Raw genomic sequence first — 23,738 nt, forward strand, 5'->3', positions numbered from 1 at the left:
AGTGTTAATATAAAAAGTTGGATAATGTTAGGAGTAAAAAAAATCAAAAGATAAATAATTTTCAAGATAAGATAATGTTCAAGATAAATATTAATATTTCTTAGATAATGTTCAAGATAAAAATTATTTTATTCTTGTTCTCCATTCCATAGTAATCATCACATATTTTACATGGTCTTAAGAGCATTTTGCAACCAAAAAAAATCAAGTAACTAATCAAATCAGAGTTACATGATCATGAAACATAAGTTTTTGCCAAGAAATGAAAATAAAGAAGTAGAAATTATTAATGGATGGCTAATGCAAGACTCATTGTAACAACAAAGTTTTCCATTGAAGCATGAAATAAGATAAAAGGTTATTCTACAATTCCTATCTTAGAATATAGCTTAACAAGGTGATATCCTGCCATGGGAATAAATCTTGGACGATCCCATTTTGTGACAACATGGTCACGCGTTATATCTCCTTGAGTGAATGACAACCACTTAGTGCCATAGTTACTTCTAACTCATCAACAAGCATTTGAAGTACTTTTCTTACACCAGCCTCGCCATCAGCAGCCAATGAAAACATCACAGGTCTACCAATCTGAAATTTGAGATGAAAGACAAAGGTATAAATAGCTGGAATGTGGGGTCTGCCTCTAATGTAACATTAGTAAAACAATGAAATAGAAATTCATATTCCATAAGTTTCCTTGGCATTTGTGACAAATCCATATTCTGAGGAAATTTCTAAGTCAGGATCATATGCACTGTGGAACTTAGGAACTGCACCTCTATGATGAATATATGCTTCAGTGAGGCAAGAAAGCTTACATATACTGTAGTTAAGCATTCGACAGTTTAATTTGCTATGATGATGTGATCAAAATTTCATGTACTTAGGAATACACCAGCTGCTCCAAGAGCTAGTGCTTTAAAAACATCTGTCCCTCGGCAAATTCCACCATCCAGAAAAACTGGAATTCTTCCTTGTGCAGCTTTAACAACCCATTCAACTCAAGCAATCGATATTTCCATTATGTTGAATGTATTGAAATTTGAAAGATGACATTATTCAATAGGACCCAAAAATTTAAAAGAAAACGAAAATGCAACCATTACTAGTAAGGAAACGGTTAATAATTTATTTATTTATTTGCAATGATTCAAATATAACAGCTTTGAAGTTTTAATGCATAATGCATAATCAACTAATTAAAACATTCCAGAAATGATTAGGATCTAGTACCTCTTCCAAAGCCATAATAGTAGCAGGGGCATAGTCAAGTTGCCGAGCTCCTTGATTGGAAACAATGATCTCAGCAGCTCCAGCTTGTATGGCTACCCTTGCTACATTATTAGCATAGTATATGGAATTGGCTTCATGATTGAGAAAACAATCCTAATAAAGATAAAATGGACAGGGAAGCAACAGAGTGTATCTATTTGATAGGCTTACTATCTTCAACAGTAAGTACACCCTTTAATAAAATTGGCAATGAAGTTATTGTAAGGAGCCATTTGATATCCTGAAACAAGATTACCATAGTATTACTTCCACATTCAGTGCCACAGATTAGAAAATTGTATGTGTGAAATATCTATATCACCTTCCAGTTGAGTGACCGATCAAATAGTCCAGCAACATAAGTGGTAACAACAGAGTCACGAGTCTGGAATGTAATCCCAAACAGAAAATAACAACAGTAACAACAATGAAGTGACCAATAATGGAAAAAACCCACCTAATTTCAAAATTTCATGCCAATAATGGAATATAGCAATGTAATCACAAACCTTGTCCAGCTTTCCAAGATCCAATCTTTCAAAATTCTTAAATACCATGTTTGGCGGCAATGTAAATCTGAAAAATACCCCATGAAGCATGCCAGTAGTATATATATCTTAAAGTAGAAGAGTTATTAATTCAATCATGATGGACCATGTAAAGTTAAGTGGAAAGGCTGTTCCGGTTGAAATTTCCAAATGGTTGCCAACCTGTTTTTGATGTCAGCCTCCCTACGACCAAGAACTGGACTGTCCACAGTAAGGGCAATTGCCATGGCAATATAGCACTGAGTTCTGCCATCAAAACAGTGCAAGCCCCCAGATTTTTAAAGAAACCCTGTGCATCTTTGGAAACCCCTCTCGAGGCTGCACTAAGTATCGGCAAAAGTAACAGAAAGGGGATAATTTTTATTTTTTTTTAATTTAGCATTTGAGGATAAATTTCAAATTAAGCATAAGTCACAACGGATGATCAGTTAAACATATAAATTAATAAAGTCATAATATTTTTTTATAATTTTAATTTATTTTTTTAATTAAGACTTTAGAGTCCTAAGAATTTTTTTTATGACTCTAAAGTCATAAAGCATAATCTTTCTTTTGTTCTAGGACTTTAAGTAGTGCAATACAAATTCTTTTTGTGTATATTTTTTAAAAAACATTGTAAATAAATTTTTAATTTAATTATTTAATAAATGAATGTATTTTTACTTTTTAAATTTTATTTAATATTTTTTTTATATTTTTATATGGTTTTATTTAATGTTTTTTTATTTTTAGTATATTATTTTATTTAATATATTTTCTATATTTAATATCTTCTAGTTTTAATTTAATTTTAATTAAAATATGATTTCATGTATGCATGATCCACTTACATGTCACATTTAATATGATGTGACATCACAAATAACTGATCACATCAATAATTAATACGAATTCCTCTTAATACTAAGGACCTCTACAAAACTTTTTAAATATTAAGGACTCATCAAAACCAAAATTTATTAGGGACCAAATATAAAATTTGAGTATATAGCAAGGATAAAAACATATTTAAGCAAAAAATAAATTGATAATTCATGAAAGTGATTTCCTGTTTTATACAAAGTTGCTTGGAAATGTTTCATTTTCAAGAAAATGTTCTTGTATTCACGGGGGAGACTTCTAACACACATCACAGAAAAGAGAACTATGGAAAGAAGAAATGAGGAAAAAATACCCACATAAAGTTGAAAAAATGAATGCCGGGACCTGTTGAAGCAACCTCCTCGACACTGGAAGTAGCAGTTGAGGATAGTGTCTGTGACAAAAATTATGAAAACTAATCTACTGGAAAGTAATTAAGTACAACAAATGCATGCAGTTCAGTAGGCATACAGTCAAATAAATAATAAAACTACAAGGAAACGAATATAACTTTTGTCTGGAAATAAAACCAAAGTGCATGACAAATATGGTAAAAGTTAAACCATGATTGTGCCAGCTGCTGATGCTGCTCTAGCAGTATCTAATTCTCCTGCACAAAAGTTGCATAATTTGTTTTAATTCAGAAGTTTTTCTATGTTGTTGTTATAGCAAGAAATAAACTTCAATTAAAAAAATATTAAGAATCAGGTATTAATGCATTAACATTATGATTAACACAGACCAATGAATCTGGTCACATACCTTCAGGGTGAGCCATCTTTTGCTTGGCTGTTGGAGCAATCATGATAGGCATTGATATTTTGAAGCCCAATACAGTTGTAGTCAAGTCTATCTTGCTTAAATCAACAAGAATACGCAGCCGGAACCTGTTTGAAGTAAACCAAATGGATATTGAGAAAAGGGCTTCAGAATAACAAAGTTGAAAATTGATTAAAGGAAGCATAAGTTGCAATCTCTTAAAACAGGGAAATCCTAATGTGTCCTTAGTAATCAAAGGAAAGGTAAACTTAGATTTTGAATGAAAAGTTTCTAGGGGACCAGAAAAGATAAATAAATGGAGGTCCTGGTTCCTGAGAAAAGTAGATTACAGAATCCTTGAGAATGCATTTCGGTTCTCTTTCAAAGTCCACTGATCCTCTGCCCCTGATGCATAGAAGTCATAAACCATCTTTGGCAAATTTTCCTTTGCAATTGCCTCATACTCGGTAACATTAGTTATCATATCCATCTTCATAAGATTTTCTTATGACGTCCGCAGGATCTGCTGAAAGTGAGTTTCAAGTATAGTTATTAAGTAACATGAAATCATATCAAATGCTTTTCAATGCAAAGATGCTATGCAATGCCAATAAGTGCAAGTATGGATATTTCTGAAGTTCACTGACTCATTTCAGAACACTATAAAACATGCTGGTTAGAATCCTTTCAAAACACAATCTTGGTCAACGTGACAACTAAAAGCTGAAAAACAAGTCTTTTTGTGTCCCTCAATGGTATTTCAATTAACAACAATAGAAGAGTTGTCTTTTTTGAAAAAGATTTATCATTCCATGTCAAATGAAAGATTCATCAGTCCCCACCTATTGAAATCAGGATCTTCTTAAATTTTCACATCAAAGCTCCACTTTCATGATTTCTTATGTATGTACACATAATTAGCATGTTTGGTTTCATGATTCGGATGTGATTTTTCAAAACTATTAGTTATAGCTTCTACATCTGAAATGTGATTCCTCTATTCTCAACTTGTTTCCAAACATGCTACATATCTACCAGTGATATTTTCATCATGTAAAATTACTTAGTTTATCCTATAAAGAAAGTGTTCACTTTAGAGGAAACAGATCCCAACTTATGGTTCATTTTACTTTGTGATATTGATGAGCAATTCCTCTAATAGGATCAGTTCAATTTACCCTTTCAAATTAAGTGAGCTAGGATCAGATTCAGAAGAAACCCATGATGGGAAACAATCCAGCAGATTGAAAATCCAAACTGTGTAAACTTCAAACAGTACCCAAAACGGTCAATTGCAATCATTAAGTACCAAAATGAAAGGAACCGTAAATTAAGACTGCAAATCAAAGTTAATCATGTTCATAATCAACTAGTAACAATAAAAATTTATGATCAAATACTTCAAGTAACATGGAATTAAAATCAGGTACTAAGTTGAAAGGGAGAACCTTTGGTTTGGAATACCAAGCAGCCAAGGTAAGGAATACGATAAAGCTCAGAAGGAACAGGAAAAAGTGTGGAGAAAAGTTAAAGAGTCACAAGGCATGTAACACAGTAACAGAGCCAAAGAAACATGTGCAAGAGGAAATAATAAAGAAATTGCATAGGGACAAAATGATGAGTATACTTTTTTTAAGCTTAATTGCGTTTTTTACCCCCAACAAAAAAAGAACGAGATTAAAACTGAGGTTGTGCTCCTTTGTGCATTAGGTGTATTCGAAATTCTGATTGCTCCATTTGTTTTAGTTATAATTTTACTCCCTTCTTTGTCTCACCTTTTCCTTGGTCAGAAGGGTTTATAATGTAATAAAAAACAAAAACAGAAACGAATTTTTAACCCCTTGATCTGCAATCTGCATAACTTCGTTAGGTTGAAAACTTACGTCCATTAGATTTAGATCAACCATCCAATGTATCGTATTAAAGTCTGAAACTAGAGTGCAATGATCATCATCTCATGGGCAAAGTGCTACACTTTATATCACTTGATGTTCAGCATTCTTTACAGTAACTACAATGGTGCAACTACCATGTTATTTGTTGTTTAAGTTAATTTTTATAGATGGATCAATATCACGGTTCTCAAAGAAGGATTACAGGTGGAAGATCTCGTGAACACACTTGTTTTTTTTCATATCTTTGGCTTTGTATGTCCGTGTTGGTTTTCTGTTGCATGCGTCAAAGGTTATAAGATGGCAGAGTGAAGCTAATATATATAGATTATGTGTATTTTGTTAGTTTTTACGTTTTTTTTTTTATCTTAATAGATTACAAGACATAGTACCAAACACAATATGTTGTGGGTATTTTCTTTTGATGGAGGTCTATGGTTTGGTTTCACCATGGATTTTGTTCGTGGTTGGCTCCTAGCATTGTAAAGTCTCCTCACTCCTGGTTTGCATTTACAAGGGTTTAGAGTAATGAAAGTGAAAAAGAGTTGAAAAGAGTGAAATTAAGATGAAAGAGGGGAAAAGTTTTTAAAAAAACAGTGAGACTCACAAGATGACTTTCATTGCTCAAATGAGATAAAAAAAAAAAAAAAGGTGAAATGACACAATTTTCAAAAAACTGAGTCTCTCTCCATGGTTATGTCTCCCTCTTTTTTTATTTATTCAAACCTCTCTCCCTTTAATAATAATAATAAATCAAATGATCTCAAAAATTAATTTTCACTCTATTTCTCTAAAACCAAACAACCCTTATTTCTACCCTATTTTTCGCCTACTTTTCTTCTTTTTTTTCTTTTCTTTGCTTACATATTCACTCCCACTCCCTCTCCTTCCTCAAAAATGATAGAGTGGGGTACCAAACATTTAAGGTCACCCTACAGTATAGGATGAACTTGGCCCCAAGTGTCATGCGGTCCTAGGCATCCTTTGATTCAAATGTATGTGTTTTGTTCTCTATTCCATGATAACCATCACATCAAATGAGATGGTCTTAGGAGCATTTTCCATCCAAAGACATATCAAGCAACTTATCAAATCGAATTTGTGTACCTAAATGGGAGATAGATGACCATAAAACTTAATCTTTTGCTAAGAAAAAAAGTACATTTTATTGGCAATCATGTTTCTAGAGTACCAAATCCTAGCACCAAATGCAACAAAATGAAGTAGCAATTACTAATGGATGACTAATGCCTGACTCACGGTAACAACAAAGTTTTCCACAGAAGCATGAAATAAGAACAAAGGTTATTCTAAAATTTCTATTTTAGAATATAGAAGAACAAGGTGGAGTCCTGCCATCTTATAACTTGGGAGAAAATCTTGGGTGATCCCACTCTGTGACAACATGGTCACGAGTTATCTCCTTGAGCGAACGGCAACCACTTAGTGCCATTGTTAGTTCAAATTCATCACGAAGCATTTGAAGTACTTTTCTCACACCAGTCTCACCATCAGCAGCCAATGAGAACACCACAGGCCTACCAATCTGAAATTTGAGATGAAAGGCAAAGATATAAATAGTAGGAATATGGGACTAGCTAGATTATAATAGATCATCTGCCTACAATGAAAAACTAGTAAACCAATGCAATAGAAGAACATATTGCCTTGCCATATTCCATAAGGCAAACAAACACACATATACTGAAGTTAAGCATTCAATAGTTTAATTTGCTATGATGGTGATCAAGCTTTCATGTACTTACGAATACACCAGCTGCTCCAAGAGCTAGTGCTTTAAAAACATCTGTCCCTCGGCGAATTCCACCATCCAGAAAAACTGGAATTTTTCCTTGTGCAGCTTTAACTACCTATTCAAGTCAGGCAACCATTATTTCCAATATGTTTCATGAATTGAAAGAGGAGACTATTCAATAGGACCCAAAAAATTAAAAAGAAGATGAAAATGCAATGATTATGAGTAAGGAAGCAGGCAATGAAAAAGAATTTTGCAATGATTCAAATATAGCAGCTTTAAAGTTTTAATGCATTAAGCATTATGAAATAAAATCAAAAAAAGAATGAGCAAGACTTTAGTTCCACTAGCAAGAATGATAGCAAGTGGTTCGTTTCTATTTCAATTAATATAAAATTTCCAGAAATGGTTAGGATATAGTACCTCTTCCAAAGCCATAATAGTTGCAGGGACATAGTCAAGTTGACGAGCTCCGTGATTGGAAACAATGATTCCAGCAGCTCCAGCTTGTATGGCTAACCTTGCTACATTATTAGATATGGGATAAGATTAAAGATTGAGAAAACAATTCTAAATAGATAAATGGACAGGGAAGAAACAATGTGCATCTGTTTGATAGGCTTACTATCTTCAGCAGTAAGGACACCCTTAACTAAAATTGGCAATGAAGTGATTGATTGAAGCCATTTGATATCCTGAAACAAGATTTTCCATATTATTACTTCCACATTCAGTGCCACAGATTAGGAAATTGTATGTGTGAAAGATCTATATCACCTTCCAGTTGAGTGACCGATCAATTTGTCCAGCAACATAAGAGGCAAGACCGGAGTCACTAGTCTGCAATGTAATCCCACACAGCAAATAGTAACAGTAACAACAATAATATGACCAATAATGAAAAAACTCAGTTATTTCAAAATTTCAAACCAAATATTGGAAAAGAGCAATGTAATCACACACCTTGTCCAGCTTTCCAAGATCCAATCCTTCAAAATTCTTCAAAACCAGGTTTGGTGGCAATGTAAATCTGTAAAATACCCCGTCAAACCAGCCAGTAAAATATCTTAAAGTAGGAGATTTATCAATTCAACCATGATGAACCATGTAATGTTTCGTGGGAAGGCTGTTCTAATTGAAATTTCCAAATGGTTGCCAACCTGTTTTTGATGTCAGCCTCCCTACGACCAAGAATTGGAGTGTCGACAGTAAGGGCAATTGCCTTGAAACCAGCTCTTTCAGCTCTTCTCACAAGCTGAGCAACCACATTTCTGTCTTTAAACACCTGAGAGAAGAAGATAACAGTAACATATTAGGTATTAAGACAAGAATGTTGAGGATTTTAGATAATAGGAGATATTAATATTAGCGCTTGCATAACTGAGGAAAAAATACCCACATAAAGTTGAAAAAAACGAATGTCAGGACCTGTTGAAGCAACCTCCTCAACACTGGAAGTAGCCCATGAGGATAGTGTCTGTGATAAAAAAAAAATTATAAAATTTAATTTGCTGGAAAGTGAATAAGTACAACAAATGCATGTAGTTCAGTAGGCATATAAAATTTCATATTGCAGTCAAATAAATAATAAAACTACAAGGAAAGAAATATAGTTTTCAGCTTGAAATAAAACCAAAGTGCATGACAAATATAGTGAAAGCCAAACCATGATTGTGCCAGCTGCTGATGCTGCTCTAGCAGTAGCTAATTCTCCTGCATAAAATTTGCATAATTTGTTTTAATTCAGAAGCTTTTCTCAATTGCTGTTGCAGTACGAAATAAACTACTATTAAAAATATATTAGGAATCAGGGACTTGTGCATTAACAAAATCAGCAGAGTTTATGTTTAATTCAGATTAATTTTATACTTTGTAGTTATACAAAAAATAACCACCACAATAGTTAAATGATGTCAAGGTTGGAGTATTCAGCAATATTCTGCTGTATAAAACATACTCATTGCAATTTGCAAACATTTTGCAAAACAATTTAGACAATCTTAACATGCTGGAATTTTCTCCCCAAAATGGTTGGATGAAATTGACTGAGATTTTTAAGATAAATTCATTTGCTTCATATGGGATTGTAATCTTATTTAAGAAAGGTTAATAGCAGTTTTTGTTTAGAAGGGAATGTTCTGTTCTCGTAATTTAGCAAAGCTCCTTTAAATCTCCTTTCATGTTCTTGTGCTTATAGCACACTAAAGTATACAGAACCTATACTGGTTTCAGTATAAACATACTCCGTAAGCTTTCTTTCAAAGAGCCACAAGATACCTTCTCATTCAATTAAATGCTAAGAAGCTACATTTTATGGCATTCTATACCTCATCCTATAATCATTCCACCTCAAGGTATGGAAATGGTTAACTCAGTGCTTTTTGGCTTTTGCCATATGAGAGTGAAGTAGTTATACTTGTATATAACAAAAAGAACAACAACAAGAAAAGACTGAAGTTATGTTTAGTTTTCGGTTGGGAGGCTTTTAAAGTCCGCTCAAAAAGTAAAACAGAAAAAACTTTGTTTGATTTTCAGTTGGATTCGATTGGAAACTGAAACTCAGTTTGAAAAAGAAGTAAAGGAAAAGTTGCTTTTGCATACTCAATTTACTAAATTAAAGTTCATTCACTTGAGTTTGTAAACTTTAATCCAAACATGCACAAAATGTAATGACAATATCTTAATGTGGCACAGACCAAAAAATCTGATGACATACCTTCAGGGTGAGCCATCTTTTGCATGGCTGTTGGAGCAATCATGATAGGCATTGATATTTTGAAGCCCAATACAGTTGCAGTCAAGTCTATCTTGCTCACATCAACAAGAATACGCGGCCGGAACCTGTTTGAAGTAACCAAATAGATATTGAGAGAAGGGCTTCAGAACAAAAAAGATGAAAATTAATTAAAGGAAGCACATGTTGCAATCTCGTAAAACAGGGATTCAGGGAATCCTAATGTGTCCTTAGTAAACAAAAGGAAAGGTTTTTTGAATGAAAAGTTTCTAGAGGGATAGAACAGATAAGTGGAGGTCCTAGTTCCTGAGAAAAGTAGATTACAGAATCCTTGAGAATGCATTTCGGTTCTCCTTCAAAGTCCACTGATCCTCTGCCCCTGATGCATAGTAGTCATAAACCATCTTTGGCAATTTTTCCTTTGCAATTGCCTCATACTCGGTAACATTAGTTATCATCTCCATCTTCATAAGATTTACTTACAATGTCCGCAGGATCTGCTGAAATTGAGTTTGAAGCATAGTGTGATTAAATAACATAAAATTATATCAAATGCATACCAATGCAAAGATGCTATGCAATATCAATAAATGCAAGCATGAATATATCTTAAGTTCACTGACTGATTTCAGAATACTACAAAACATGCTAGTTAGAATCCTGTCAACTTGACAATTAATAGTCTTTTATATATGAAAAACAGTTACCATTCCATGTCAAATGAAAGATTCATCAGTCCCCACCACATGAAAGCAGGATCTTCTGAATTTTTCTTATCAAAACTTCACTTTCATGATTTGTTATGTATGTGCGCAAAATATTGACAGGTGGTTTTTCATCAACAAGTAAAATTACTTACTTTATCCTATAAAGCAAGTGTCGACTTTAGAGGAAAAATATCCCAACCTATGGGATCATTTTACTTTATGTAATACTGATGAGCAATTCCACAAACAGGACCAGTTCTAATTTACCCCACTCAAATTCTGACTAGTGAGCAAGGACCAGATTCTGAAGACACCCATGATGGAAACAAAACCAGGAGATTAAAGATTCACACTTTCAAAATGTTTAAACCTTAAACAGTACCCAAAACGACGAATTCTTTGAGTATGAAAATGAAAGGAGCAGTAAATTAAGACTACAAAACAAAGTTAATCATGTTCATAATCAATTAGTATAACAGAATAATTATGATCAAATATGTAATTCACGACAGCAAACAATTTGGAACGAAAACCAGGTAAAGTTGAAAGGGAACCTTTGGCTTAGGCCTCCGAGGTGGGTGGAATACGATGAAGCAAAATGGAACAAGAAAAGGTGGCGAGAAAAGTAAAAAAGGTCACGGGGTACTATATAACAGAGCCAAAAAAAAAACAGAAAAGGAAAATAATAAAGAAATTGCATAGTGACAAAATGATGAGTATATTATCAGAATCGTCATAACATGAATTATAGACTTATAGTATCAAAAGAGTGGGACAAACACTTGTGAATTTGTTGTCGAAGTGAGAGAGGAGTGAGGAACAAGACAAAACTGTTTCGTGGAAGTGTGAGCTATCGTGCTGTGGACCATTGCCCGCCGCAATTTTGGCTGTTTCATGGGTTAATGGTTTTACGTTCCTACGTACAACGTATGTTGTCAGCAACTTTTTGGCTAAGTACCATGTATGTATGTAGGTTACTTGATTGTTCTTCTACATAATGATAATAAATTATACTCCCTCCTAGCTTAGTTATAAATATAACAAAACAAAAAAGTTTGATAAATCTAAAGATAAGTAAATATTAACTATTGGATGAGATTCTTTCAAAAAAAAAAACTACTTTGTTAGGGATTTGAGATTTTATTTTTTATTTTTGATATCAAAGATTATAATTGTAAATGTGATCAGTAGAATTAATAATATTAACTCACTTTCTCAACTAACGCAAAAAATAATTAATTTTACTTGTATTTGAGTGGAGTAAGCATTTTTTACTTATTATTGGGTGAAACACACTTGTGCATCTAACCAAATCTTTAAAAATGTTAAATTTTAGATTTTAGTTTTCAATAAATCCTGGGCCCATTCTTTTAAGCAAATATTTAGATATGTTTAGCCTAATTAATTTTGACTTAAAAGCTACTTATAAATTTAAATTAAAAATAAGAGCTTAAAAAATAGAAGTTGTTTATTATTTTTTAAAGCTTAAAAGCTCCTTTTAAATAAAAATTTGTTTAGTAAAAAAATATTGTAATTTTTTAAGAACTAGTTATCTCATATAATGAAAACATATAAATTAAAAATATATTTATTTTTTAAAAAAATATTATGTAAAATTAATTTAATTTGGCCAAGTTAAAATTAATGTAGTTAAATATACTTTGGTCAAAACTAAATTATTCCAGCAAAGTTATAAATACCCTAATCAAGGCTAAGATGAAATTATTCCAGCAAAGCCAAGTTGAAGATGTGATCACGGTGGAGTTAAAAATATTTGGATGGGTTGGCCAGTCTTAAGCCCTAACCCAACCTTTGCTATAAGTTGGGCATGACTATTGTATTCTTATAATTGCATTTTGGAAATTTAAATTTATATTTCAGAATGAACTTTTCACAATGAAAAGGGCAAAATGATAACCAAAGTGCAATTGATGATGGAGGATAAGGCCTGACAATGAGTATCTGCACCCTCATCCACCGCTCCAAAACCCTCACTCAGCTCCTCCAACTTCACGCCCTCTTCCTCAAAACCTCCCTCGACCACCACCCTTTCTTCATCTCCCAGTTCCTCTTACAATCCTCTACCATCTCCCTCCCTTTCGCCGCCTCCTTCTTCCACTCCCTCCCCACCCTCCCACCCCTCTTCGCCTGGAACACCCTCATCAGAGCCTTCGCCGCCACCCCAACACCCTTCCACTCCCTCACCCTCTTCCGCCTCCTCCAAACCTCTCCCCTCAACCCCGACAACTTCACCTACCCTTTCGTCCTCAAGGCCTGCGCTCGCTCTTCCTCCCTCCCCCTCGGTGGGACCCTCCATTCTCTCACCCTCAAGACCGGTTTCCGCTCCCACCGCCATGTGGGTAATGCCCTTTTGAACATGTATGCGGAATGCTACGCTGTTATGTCCGCGCGCATGGTGTTCGATGAAATGACTGATAGAGATGTTGTCTCCTGGAGCTCCTTGATTGCTGCCTACGTCGCTAGCAACTCCCCCTTGGATGCTTTTTACGTCTTTCGTGAAATGGGGATGGAGAATGAACAGCCGAACTCAGTCACGTTGGTGAGCTTGCTATCTGCTTGTACTAAAACGCTCAATCTCAGGGTCGGCGAGTCCATTCATTCGTACGTTACAAGCAATGGCATAGAAATGGATGTTGCGTTGGGAACAGCCTTGTTTGAGATGTATGCTAAATGTGGGGAGATTGATAAGGCTCTTTTGGTTTTCAATTCAATGGGTGACAAGAATTTGCAGTCGTGCACTATCATGATCTCGGCTCTCGCGGATCACGGGCGAGAAAAGGATGTTATCTCTTTGTTTACCCAGATGGAGGACGGTGGATTGCGGCTGGATAGTTTGTCTTTTGCCGTGATTCTCTCGGCCTGCAGCCACATGGGACTTGTTGATGAAGGCAAAATGTATTTTGATCGGATGGTGAGAGTGTATGGCATAAAACCGAGTGTTGAGCATTATGGATGCATGGTTGACTTGCTAGGAAGAGCTGGCTTCATTCAAGAAGCTTATGATATCATCAAGGGCATGCCCATGGAGCCCAATGATGTTATATTGAGGAGTTTTCTTGGGGCTTGCAGAAATCACGGGTGGGTTCCTAGTTTGGATGATGATTTTCTGTCTGAACTGGAGTCTGAGTTGGGGGCCAACTATGTGCTCACTGCTAATGTTTTTTCCACCTGTGCTTCATGGAAGGATGCCAATGACTTGAGGGTAGCCATGAAACTGAAAGGGTTGAAGAAAGTTCCTGGTTGTAGTTGGGTGGAGGTGCAAAGTTGATATTTAATATACCTTTGAGAAGAAGATCCGCTATAAGTTTGGTACAGAGAAAATGTGGCTTTTAGAGCCCTTTATGTGCATTCTTCCTGTATTCATTGACTTGTTGATTGCAAATAGAATAGATAGATGCATTAAGATGCTCTGACTGTTAGATGTTAGGAGTTAGGACTGACCTGGAATTGTAAATATAGATGAGTTTAACTCAGGTTTCAACTCTTTTTTTAGGTAGTTCTTAACCTTCCAACTTTCCAAGTTGTGTTCATGTTTTAAGCTACAAATTTTGCATGAATGACATATGCAGTAAACATTAGGAAGCACCACTTCTGTGATTTTGGTTGCCAAAAGCATGCAAAGCCACCGACAATAATGGTGGCTCTATACTTTAGTAATGATTATTGACTATTCAGAGTAAAGAAGTTTGGCAGAGTTCTAGATCATTCTGGATGTAAGAAAACCTGGTATTCAAAGCATCTAGGTTTCTGCAAATCCCAATTTTGATGAATTTAATATATGATATTTAATTTGCTGGGCCACAACATTTCACGTTTCATGATAGTCAAGCCAAAATTTGAAATGATTTTTAAAATTGTCACTGGAGTAAAATGATGGTACACGTATTCCATGTGTGGTTAGTCTCAATGAATGAGCAAGGTTCATTTTTTTGAGGGATAAAATGCTGAATATTATTGATGCAACCAACTAGCAGAAATTACATCGTTTGAGATTATCTGATCCACTTGGTAAGGACCTCCTCAATCCAACATCAATCAAAATAGGTCAAAGATAGTGAAACTAAACAATGTACTGTCTGGTTCCCCTGTCTTTTGGTAAAAACAAGGATTGGAATTTGAATTGGGCAAAAGCTTCCTACACATCTACAATGCCATGCAACAAAGACTGGCCCTGGTCTTCTCTCTTTTTCCATTGTTGGACCAGCTGAAGGCAGTCCGAGCAAGGTTCATTAGAAGAAAGAGTGATTTTGACTTGAGTTCTATTTTAAAAGTGAAAACATTATTATTATGCATATATTTTATTTTTAATTTAATTGCTAACATGAAGTGAAAAAATTTATTACAAAACTATTTTAATTTGTTAATGTATATCTAAATAGCTAATAGAAAAAGAAGTTTAGATAAAGAATTATATATGGACATTAAAATTTATATTGGTAATTAAATATTTAAAATTAATTTTAATTAAGAATATTCAAACAATATTCTCTCTGCAAAAAATATTTTTTTGATTTACTTTGTCTGAAAGAAAACACATTGATTGAAACTTTTGCAATGGGTTCTTTGGTTTGGTAGTTTAGTTATTTAGCATTGTCAGCATCAGTAACCAACAAAGAAAAACCAAGTGGTCCTCTACTCTGTTAGTACGTGCTGCAGAAACAGGGGCAGGAAAATATTATTTTTCTGATACATTATTTATAAACGTTCACCCAAATTCACACCAACCAATAAATCTTGTCACTGTATGTTTGTTTGCACATTATAATGATTTTTCAAGTTTAACCAGAGGGCCTATTAGTTGGTTATAAATTTCACGTTTTTGTGCTACATTAACGTCTTTCTTTGCTTTCTAATTAATCAGTATTTAAACATGCACAAAATCAGGATGAGTTAAAATCAAATATATCCAGAGATATCCTAACACGTTAAACAACACTGCAATCAGCATTTCTTACTTGTCACTTCTACCAATGATGAAAACTACGTGAGGTTATTCACAGCAATGTCTCCTCCCTACTTTTATTCTAGACCAGTAATCTTTAATTTCTTGATTAAGCATTATTGCTATTCCAGAACAAAAAGCAAATCGCAAGCTTGACGTTCTCGTATTTTATTTATATACTCAGTGTAGTGTTGTGCATATTGTCAACAGCTGAGACAATTTCCATTTTTACCATACGTTACTGTTTGGCCAGTGCGTGTAATACAATTAATTGTGATATAAATTATTTTTAATTAAAATTTGAATTAATAATGATACAAATTATTATTTTTAATTGTAATTAAATTAATTATGATACAAATTAATATTATTATAATTAATTTGATTATTATTAATAAAGGAAATTTATATAATAATTAATTTGATTACTTTTTATAAATGGTAAATTCTATCATAATTAATTCAATTTTAATTAAAAAATTAATTTATATGATAAAAAAGTTATCCTTTTTAAAATTGAAATTAAATTAATTAAGATACAGTTTATCCTTTTTTAATGGTATTCAGTATCATTAATTTGATTGGTTTAAAAAGGATTACTTATCACCATTAATTTGATTGGTTTAAAAAGATAAGCCATATCTACAATCAATTACAAATTCTTTCTGTAAAAATTTAACACATTTTCTTTGTGTAAGAGTAAGTAAAAAAAATACACAACAAAAATATACATTTCCATGATATATTTTAACACAACAAAAAAATCATATTATGTATTTGATTAATGAAAACATGTTTTTGTTATGTAAAAGGAAAGGGGAAAAAATAACAAATGAAACATGATTCTATTGAAAAAATATATAATTGAATTATATTTTCATTATATATTTTATAAATAGAATCGCGTTTATGTGCAAAGATATTTTTAGAAAATGAAATTTAAAGCACACTTTGGATGTCAATAAAAAATTTAGAAGTAAGAATAGCAGTTCCCTAAGATGCTTGAACATTTTGTGGACAATACATGTTTGATACAAATCTGGCTGGGAATTCTTTTAACGTAACTATATTACAAAAAATGTTTTCTTTCTTTCTTGATTAGTTTATAAGATAAAAAATACTAACTAATGAAAAACAAAAAAATAAAGGCAACATTTTGATTTTTTATCAAACTTATCCAAAAGCTCCTTAATCATGGCTAAGCAGCAAGTCCAAATTATTTTAGACCATCTCAAACAATGACTGGTAAATGCTCCACATTGACCAGAGTATTATTATTCATAATCACATGCTCTCACATGTCCTCACCACAAAGGCTTGGAGATTTTCCTATTATATATTTAACCTTCTAGTTCTAGTAATAATTTCTCACCTAATTAATTACATAACATTTCTTTTCAGACCCACAAAAAAAAAAGGGAAAAAGAAAGAAACCCATGATTTTTTCCATTGAAAATAAATACAAACAGACAGCTGTCCTTGTACACCCCTCCACACAACACAAGAACATTAACAACAACACACTAAGTACTCTCTCACTAGTCACTACTTTACAGCACACTCTTGACTCTTAACTCTCCCTCCCAGTTTCATGGCTTCTTCAGGGACAAGAGCAGCCTCAGGCTTCAGCTTCTCAGAGATCTGGCTCTTGATAGTAGCCACAGCACTCATCTGTGGCTTTCTCGGGTACATAGTTTATGATGCAATCATGGCCACTGCTTCTGAGTTGCTGCAACGTTTGCTGGTAATTTCTCCACTGTTCTTGATCATCATTGTTCACTGGCTCTCCACTGCAACCCAAATAAGCTTCCCCATGCCAGGATCTGAGCCTAGTGCCATCCACAGAGCTGGTGGTTCCCCTTGGGGTGTTGCCTTTGTTCTTCTTCTGCTTTTCCTTCTCATTTCTTACCAACCTTCCCTGCATGACCTTATTTCTTAGCTAGCATGCACTCAAGGTTTTAAATACGGTCGCGGTCATATTCGTTGATATCGGATAAATGCGACCGATGTGGTTCCAATTTCGATTGTGTTACAGTCACGGAGACCTTTTTTAAAACCTTGCATGTACTATATAGTTTAGTGCATGTCACTTTTGTGTAGGGGTGTGGTGCTTCTTATTTTAGAGTTGATATGGGTACATTTGGTTGCTGTACTGTAGCTCATAATGGACCTGTTAATTTCTATGTGAATTTGGGTGTAAAAACTTGCAATGTCTCTCTCTCTAAAAGGGCCTTTTGCCCTATAGCAAAATTTTGTGGCTGCTTAAAGTGTCAAGTTTCGATCTTTGCTGGCCTATGGCGGGTGTTTGTCCTTTGTTACTGAGAAAATTGAAATGTCATGGTGTGTCAAACATCAAAATTACTAAGGAATTGGACTATTAGAGAAACTATGTATCTTTTCTTTTAGACTTCATCTGTTGGTGTTCATAGCTAAATATAAAATTTAAATAAATAGCGTATTGCTTGGTGGTAATTTTTCTGTCTTGGTAGAAAGAGTTTAATTCTCATGATTTACAATTACAAAAGGACAGATTCTTTTTCCGCTAGTCTCATCTGAATTTGATCTTTCCCCCGCTTTGTATTGTTTTTTTTTTTTTTCATTCAACCAAAAGTCTCACGTTACATAGAAGATCAAAGTAGAACATTTTTCACGAAATTAAGGATTTAACTTCTTTTCTAAGTTAAATGATGAATACACTAAAAATAAAAATATATTTTCTGAATTAAAACACCTTATTTTATTTTTTACCCATTTAACATCTTGCTATTTTTAAAGAGTCGGACTTTTAGTACTAGTATATAAGGATATTTGCTCCCTCAATTGACTAATTCCCATTTTTCAAGGACTATTATATAAGGATAAAAATATATGACGTGGTTTGTTGGAATTTATATTTGACTCGCGTTAGACCAAAATCAAATTATATCTATTTATTTAGATTGTGCTTGGTTATAGTTTGCTAAAAATTTATGCCTATTTAAATACTACTTTATTACAAATAGATTTTTAAGTAAGTTATGGTGAAGATTATTTTTTTTCTCTCACACAGTTTAGTGGCCGTACAAACTCGAGAAAATTTCGCACATATGATGGGAATTAAATACATACAAATTATACAAATTATCCTGTTAAAATAAATTATTCTTTCACTTATGTAAACACATTAAAATCTTATACTATTGTGTCAATTTTTTTGAATTGTTAAGATTATATTAGTTTATATTACTCAATGCTTATATGTAATAGTGTAGGTTTTAATTTTCATATATTATAGTTTGTTCTGCATAAGTTTTTTTTCGTTGATTATTCATCAATTGACATGTTTAGGTTAGGTTTTTTTATAGAAAATTTAGGATTAGTTATACCTATATAAGAACTTTAATATGAAATAAGATTTTAAGTAGACTAAAAGGTTACAAGTTTGTCTTTCAAAATTATCAAGCAAAGTTTAGACCTTGAATTTTTTAAAATCGGCCAAGACTATTCAAATAAAATTATGTTTAACCTAACTTATTCTTACTTATAATTTCTTATCTTTCTGAAATTAAATTAATCTCTAATATCACGTAATTGTCACGTCACACATGCTGTCAGGTTTAAAAACAACTTATAAAGTGAAAATGAGAGATTAATTTTTATGGATGAACGATCAATTTATAGTTACTTCTAACTCATCAACAAGCATTCGAAGTACTTTTCTTACACCAGCCTTGCCATCAGCAGCCAATGAAAACATCACAGGTCTACCAATCTGAAATTTGAGATGAAAGACAAAGGTATAAATAGCTGGAATGTGGGGTCTGCCTCTAATGTAACATTAGTAAAACAATGAAATAGAAATTCATATTCCATAAGTTTCATTGGCATTTGTGACAAATCCATATTCTGAGGAAATTTCTAAGTCAGGATCATATGCACTGTGGAACTTAGGAACTGCACCTCTATGATGAATATATGCTTCAGTGAGGCAAGAAAGCTTACATATACTGTAGTTAAGCATTCGACAGTTTAATTTGCTATGATTATGTGATCAAAATTTCATGTACTTAGGAATACACCAGCTGCTCCAAGAGTGCTTTAAAAACATCTGTCCCTCGGCGAATTCCACCATCCAGAAAAACTGGAATTCTTCCTTGTGCAGCTTTAACAACCCATTCAACTCAAGCAATCGATATTTCCATTATGTTGAATGTATAGAAATTTGAAAGATTACATTATTCAATAGGACCCAAAAATTTAAAAGAAAACGAAAATGCAACCATTACTAGTAAGGAAGCGGTTAATAATTTATTTATTTATTTGCAATGATTCAAATATAACAGCTTTGAAGTTTTAATGCATAATCAACTAAAATCACGCAAAGAATGGGCAAAAGTTTAGTTCCACTACCAAGAATGATAGCACTAGAAGTGGTTCATTTCTATTCCAATTAATTAAAACATTCCAGAAATGATTAGGATCTAGTACCTCTTCCAAAGCCATAATAGTAGCAGGGACATAGTCAAGTTGCCGAGCTCCTTGATTGGAAACAATGATCCCAGCAGCTCCAGCTTGTATGGCTATCCTTGCTACATTATTAGCATAGTATATGGAATTGGCTTCATGATTGAGAAAACAATCCTAATAAAGATAAAATGGACAGGGAAGCAACAGAGTGTATCTATTTGATAGGTTTACTATCTTCAACAGTAAGTACACCCTTTAATAAAATTGGCAATGAAGTTATTGTAAGGAGCCATTTGATATCCTGAAGCAAGATTACCATAGTATTACTTCCACATTCAGTGCCACAGATTAGAAAATTGTATGTGTGAAATATCTATATCACCTTCCAGTTGAGTGACCGATCAAATAGTACAGCAACATAAGTGGTAACAACAGAGTCACAAGTCTGGAATGTAATCCCAAACAGAAAATAACAACAGTAACAACAATAAAGTGACCAATAATGGAAAAAACCAACCTAATTTCAAAATTTCATGCCAATAATGGAATATAGCAATGTAATCACAAACCTTGTCCAGCTTTCCAAGATCCAATCTTTCAAAATTCTTAAATACCATGTTTGGCGGCAATGTAAATCTGAAAAATACCCCATGAAGCATGCCAGTAGTATATATATCTTAAAGTAGAAAAGTTATTAATTCAATCGTGATGAACCATGTAAAGTTATGTGGAAAGGCTGTTCCGGTTGAAATTTCCAAATGGTTGCCAACCTGTTTTTGATGTCAGCCTCCCTACGACCAAGAACTGGACTGTCCACAGTAAGGGCAATTGCCTGGAAACCTGCTCTTTCAGCTCTTCTCACAAGCTGAGCAACCACATTTTTGTCTTTCAACACCTGAGAGAAGAAAAAAAACACAGTAACATATTAGGTATTAAACTGAAGATTGTTGACAGTTTTGATAAGGGGAGATATTCATATTAGTGCTTGCATAACTGAAGCAAGAAGAATAATAATTTGATATTAAGAGGAAGTGTGGAAGGAAAAGAAATGGTGTGTGAAAGTAACATCTTTTCTGGGAAAAATCGCTGGAAATAAAATTCAAATAATACATTTCCCTGTGGCAATTTGCAGGAATCAAGCCATTATTTGCGAAACTCATGAAAACATTGGTAAAGACCAAAAAATCTGATGGCATACCTTCAGGGTGAGCCATCTTTTAAATGGCTGTTGGAGCAATCATGATAGGCATTGATATTTTCAAATCCAATACAGTTGTAGTCAAATCTATCTTGCTTACATCAACAAGAATACGTGGCCGGAACCTGTTTGAAGTAAACCAAATAGATGTTGTGAGATTAGAATATAAAACCACCAAACTATCATTATTTCGCGAATTTTATAACCCAATTTTTTTTTCCACGCATTTTACAATCATATTTTTTAATTTTCACGCATTTTACTGATCCATTCAATGTGAAACGAAGTACTGAGGTGTACCTAAAACCGACATCATTTTGTCACCAATTTTTTCAAAAGGACATTGTTTTGATACCAACATAATGGTAAAATGCACAGAGCAAAAGCTTGGATGGTAAAATGCACAAAAAAATTAAAAGCATGATAGTAAAGTGCGCGAAAGAAACTTAGGTGGTAATTTTCACAAAACCATTGAGTGGTAAAATGTGCAATTAAGTCAATTAATTAAAAGAAGCATGAGTGCAATGTCATTACAGAGGGACATCCTTATGTGTGCCAGTAATCCAAGGAAAGGTGATTGGTGAACTTAGAGATTTTGAATGCATCAAGAGAAGGTTTCTAGGGGACCAGAACAGATAAATGGGGCCCTAGTTCCTAAGAAAAGTATATTACAGAATCCTTGAGAATGCATTTCGATTTTCTTTCAAAGTCCACTGATCCTCTGCCCTGATGCATAATAGTCATAAACCATCTTTGGCAATTTTTCCTTTGCAATTGCCTCATACTCTGTAACATTAGTTATCATCTCCGTCTTCATAAGATTTACTTACAATGTCCGCAGGATCTGCTGAAATTGAGTTTGGAGCATAGTGTGATTAAATAACATGAAATTATATCAAATGCATTCCAATGCAAAGATGCTATGCAATATCAATAAATGCAAGCATGAATATATCTGAAGTTCACTGATTCATTTTAGAACTCTATAAAACATGCTGGTTAGAATCCCGTCAAAACACAATCTTGAATCAATTAGTATGATAAAAATTTATGATAAAATATGTTACACACACTAAGTTGAAAGAGAAAACATTTGACTTGGGCTGAGGAATACGATGATGCTATAAAGAAACCAGAAAAAGTGTCGAGAAAAGTGAAAGAGTCACAAGGCATATCAATGAGCGAAAGGAACACAAAAGGGAAATAATAAAGAAATTGGGTAGTGACAAAATGATGAGTATACTTGTTTTTATTTAAAGAGGTGGCTTAAGTCAACTACAACGAAACTCTACGTGGGAATTTGATCCCTACAAAATCATAGGAGGCTCCTCTCTGCCATGGCAATTCAAGAGCAGTCAATATAGCACCGAGTTCTGCCATCGAAACAGTGCAAGCCCCCAGATTTTTAAAGAAACCTTTTGCATCTTTGGAAACCCCTCTAGACGCTGCACTAAGTATCGGCAAAAGTAACAGAAGGGCTTGCACTGTTTTGATGACAGAACTCGGTGCTATATTGTCTACTCTTGAATTGCCAGGGCAGAGAGGAGCCTCCTATGATTTTGTAGGGATCAGATTCCCGCGTAGAGTTTCGTTGTAGTTGACTTAAGCCACCTCTTTAAATAAAAACAAGTATACTCATCATTTTGTCACTACCCAATTTCTTTATTATTTCCCTTTTGTGTTCCTTTCGCTCATTGATATGCCTTGTGACTCTTTCACTTTTCTCGACACTTTTTCTGGTTTCTTTATAGCATCATCGTATTCCTCAGCCCAAGTCAAATGTTTTCTCTTTCAACTTAGTGTGTGTAACATAAATTTTTATCATACTAATTGATTCAAGATTGTGTTTTGACGGGATTCTAACCAGCATGTTTTATAGAGTTCTAAAATGAATCAGTGACAAGGTTTCTTTAAAAACAATTTGACCCATTGGGCTGGGCCGACTTGCCTAGTTGCAAACACATTCCGAGTCTTTTTGTTTAAGTTTATTTTTTTTAGAAAAAAAAGTATTATTTTTAATAAAATAAATAGTTTTATATTTCTTTTGATATGTTTGTTCAAACTGTTTTTACTTAAAATAAGTATTTTTTTTAAGAAGTAAATTATATGTGCTACTCAAAAAAATATTTTTTTTAAATTATTTTTTTAAGTTTAAACAAACTCACCATTTATTTATTTATGACAAATCAAAAGTTGAGTACATCCCGCCAAATTCTGCCTAAAAAAATGAGTTATATAGATTAGTCACAATTTTGGCATCTATAATCATGTTCGACACCATCGTTTGGAGATCCAAATGCATAAACAACACAAGCCGCTTCAATGTAATTTTTTTTTTCCGTTAGAAAATTTAGTACACATGTGTTTAGATTAAAGTAATTAGGAAAATCTAAAATTACTTTTACTCCGTAAACTTTTTTCCCTTTTTTATTTGACACATCAGAATTCGTTAGTGTGTATTAAAATTCACAAAATATTTTCCAAACTAAATTTAAATATGTTTACGAATGCCAAGATCTATTGAGGCTTTTTCTACTGAATCTTTCTTTAGATATATCCCAATCATCGTATTATTCTTTCTTCTCCAGTAAGACTAGAA

At 33.5% G+C, this 23,738-nt stretch overlaps 5 protein-coding genes and 1 pseudogene across 10 annotated transcripts; 2 read left to right on the forward strand and 4 right to left on the reverse strand.

Annotated features, from left to right (window-relative positions):
• Positions 1 to 249: 249 nt before the first annotated feature.
• On the reverse strand, positions 250 to 6,337 carry LOC114421570 ((S)-2-hydroxy-acid oxidase GLO1-like). 3 transcript variants are annotated; one of them, XM_028387558.1, is made up of 11 exons: positions 4,892 to 6,337; positions 3,794 to 3,966; positions 3,447 to 3,571; positions 3,248 to 3,294; positions 3,002 to 3,078; positions 1,986 to 2,069; positions 1,785 to 1,851; positions 1,598 to 1,660; positions 1,447 to 1,516; positions 1,237 to 1,337; positions 250 to 591 (listed from the first exon to the last, which is right to left on the reverse strand). In XM_028387558.1, exons 2-11 carry the CDS (start codon positions 3,937 to 3,939, stop codon positions 460 to 462), a joined length of 912 nt encoding a protein of 303 aa, XP_028243359.1. In that variant the 5' UTR covers positions 3,940 to 3,966; positions 4,892 to 6,337; the 3' UTR covers positions 250 to 459. The 3 variants fall into 3 exon arrangements, with proteins under 3 accessions (XP_028243359.1, XP_028243358.1, XP_028243361.1); XM_028387557.1 differs by having other exon boundaries at positions 3,794 to 3,969; XM_028387560.1 differs by lacking the exon at positions 4,892 to 6,337 and adding an exon at positions 4,622 to 4,817 and having other exon boundaries at positions 3,794 to 3,969.
• Positions 6,338 to 6,458: 121 nt separating this feature from the next.
• LOC114421568 ((S)-2-hydroxy-acid oxidase GLO1-like) lies at positions 6,459 to 22,166 on the reverse strand. 4 transcript variants are annotated; one of them, XM_028387548.1, is made up of 12 exons: positions 11,087 to 11,230; positions 10,150 to 10,322; positions 9,808 to 9,932; positions 8,758 to 8,804; positions 8,491 to 8,568; positions 8,252 to 8,376; positions 8,055 to 8,121; positions 7,869 to 7,931; positions 7,717 to 7,786; positions 7,515 to 7,615; positions 7,102 to 7,206; positions 6,459 to 6,881 (listed from the first exon to the last, which is right to left on the reverse strand). In XM_028387548.1, the coding sequence occupies exons 2-12, from the start codon at positions 10,293 to 10,295 to the stop codon at positions 6,696 to 6,698; spliced, it is 1,113 nt and encodes a 370-aa protein (XP_028243349.1). In that variant the 5' UTR covers positions 10,296 to 10,322; positions 11,087 to 11,230; the 3' UTR covers positions 6,459 to 6,695. The 4 variants fall into 4 exon arrangements, with proteins under 4 accessions (XP_028243349.1, XP_028243348.1, XP_028243351.1 ...); XM_028387547.1 differs by having other exon boundaries at positions 10,150 to 10,325; positions 11,087 to 11,217; XM_028387550.1 differs by lacking the exon at positions 11,087 to 11,230 and adding an exon at positions 10,685 to 10,828 and having other exon boundaries at positions 10,150 to 10,325.
• LOC114420873 (pentatricopeptide repeat-containing protein At4g21065-like) lies at positions 12,487 to 13,821 on the forward strand. Its single transcript, XM_028386589.1, has one exon. The coding sequence runs from the start codon at positions 12,487 to 12,489 to the stop codon at positions 13,819 to 13,821; it is 1,335 nt and encodes a 444-aa protein (XP_028242390.1).
• Positions 16,995 to 17,967, forward strand: LOC114421572. The gene has a single exon (XM_028387561.1). It carries the CDS (start codon positions 17,087 to 17,089, stop codon positions 17,432 to 17,434), a length of 348 nt encoding a protein of 115 aa, XP_028243362.1. The 5' UTR covers positions 16,995 to 17,086; the 3' UTR covers positions 17,435 to 17,967.
• LOC114420877 (peroxisomal (S)-2-hydroxy-acid oxidase GLO3-like) lies at positions 19,145 to 20,260 on the reverse strand. Its single transcript, XM_028386593.1, has 3 exons — positions 20,173 to 20,260; positions 19,963 to 20,093; positions 19,145 to 19,246 (listed from the first exon to the last, which is right to left on the reverse strand). The coding sequence occupies exons 1-3, from the start codon at positions 20,258 to 20,260 to the stop codon at positions 19,145 to 19,147; spliced, it is 321 nt and encodes a 106-aa protein (XP_028242394.1).
• LOC114421571 lies at positions 20,070 to 21,801 on the reverse strand (annotated as a pseudogene).
• Positions 22,167 to 23,738: the final 1,572 nt, after the last annotated feature.

This window comes from Glycine soja, chromosome 8 (assembly GCF_004193775.1).
Source record: "Glycine soja cultivar W05 chromosome 8, ASM419377v2, whole genome shotgun sequence".
Classification (NCBI taxonomy): domain Eukaryota; kingdom Viridiplantae; phylum Streptophyta; class Magnoliopsida; order Fabales; family Fabaceae; genus Glycine; species Glycine soja.

Excerpts from the sequence above, each read along its gene's own strand:
- LOC114420873 (XM_028386589.1), top strand. The coding sequence starts at position 12,487 with ATGAGTATCTGCACCCTCATCCACCGCTCCAAAACCCTCACTCAGCTC.
- LOC114420877 (XM_028386593.1), bottom strand. The coding sequence starts at position 20,260 with ATGGTAATCTTGCTTCAGGATATCAAATGGCTCCTTACAATAACTTCA. Across the intron at positions 20,094-20,172 it reads TGTACTTACTGTTGAAGATA|CCAATTCCATATACTATGCT; the intron begins GTAAACCTATCA and ends TCAATCATGAAG. Across the intron at positions 19,247-19,962 it reads CTATTATGGCTTTGGAAGAG|ATTGGTAGACCTGTGATGTT; the intron begins GTACTAGATCCT and ends CTCAAATTTCAG.
- LOC114421570 (XM_028387558.1), bottom strand. The coding sequence starts at position 3,939 with ATGAAGATGGATATGATAACTAATGTTACCGAGTATGAGGCAATTGCA. Across the intron at positions 3,572-3,793 it reads AATGCATTCTCAAGGATTCT|GTTCCGGCTGCGTATTCTTG; the intron begins GTAATCTACTTT and ends TACTTCAAACAG. Across the intron at positions 1,517-1,597 it reads ATCGGTCACTCAACTGGAAG|GATATCAAATGGCTCCTTAC; the intron begins GTGATATAGATA and ends ATCTTGTTTCAG.
- LOC114421568 (XM_028387548.1), bottom strand. The coding sequence starts at position 10,295 with ATGAAGATGGAGATGATAACTAATGTTACCGAGTATGAGGCAATTGCA. Across the intron at positions 8,569-8,757 it reads CAGCAGCTGGCACAATCATG|ACACTATCCTCATGGGCTAC; the intron begins GTTTGGCTTTCA and ends TTTTTATCACAG. Across the intron at positions 8,122-8,251 it reads GAGGCTGACATCAAAAACAG|ATTTACATTGCCACCAAACC; the intron begins GTTGGCAACCAT and ends GGTATTTTACAG.
- LOC114421572 (XM_028387561.1), top strand. The coding sequence starts at position 17,087 with ATGGCTTCTTCAGGGACAAGAGCAGCCTCAGGCTTCAGCTTCTCAGAG.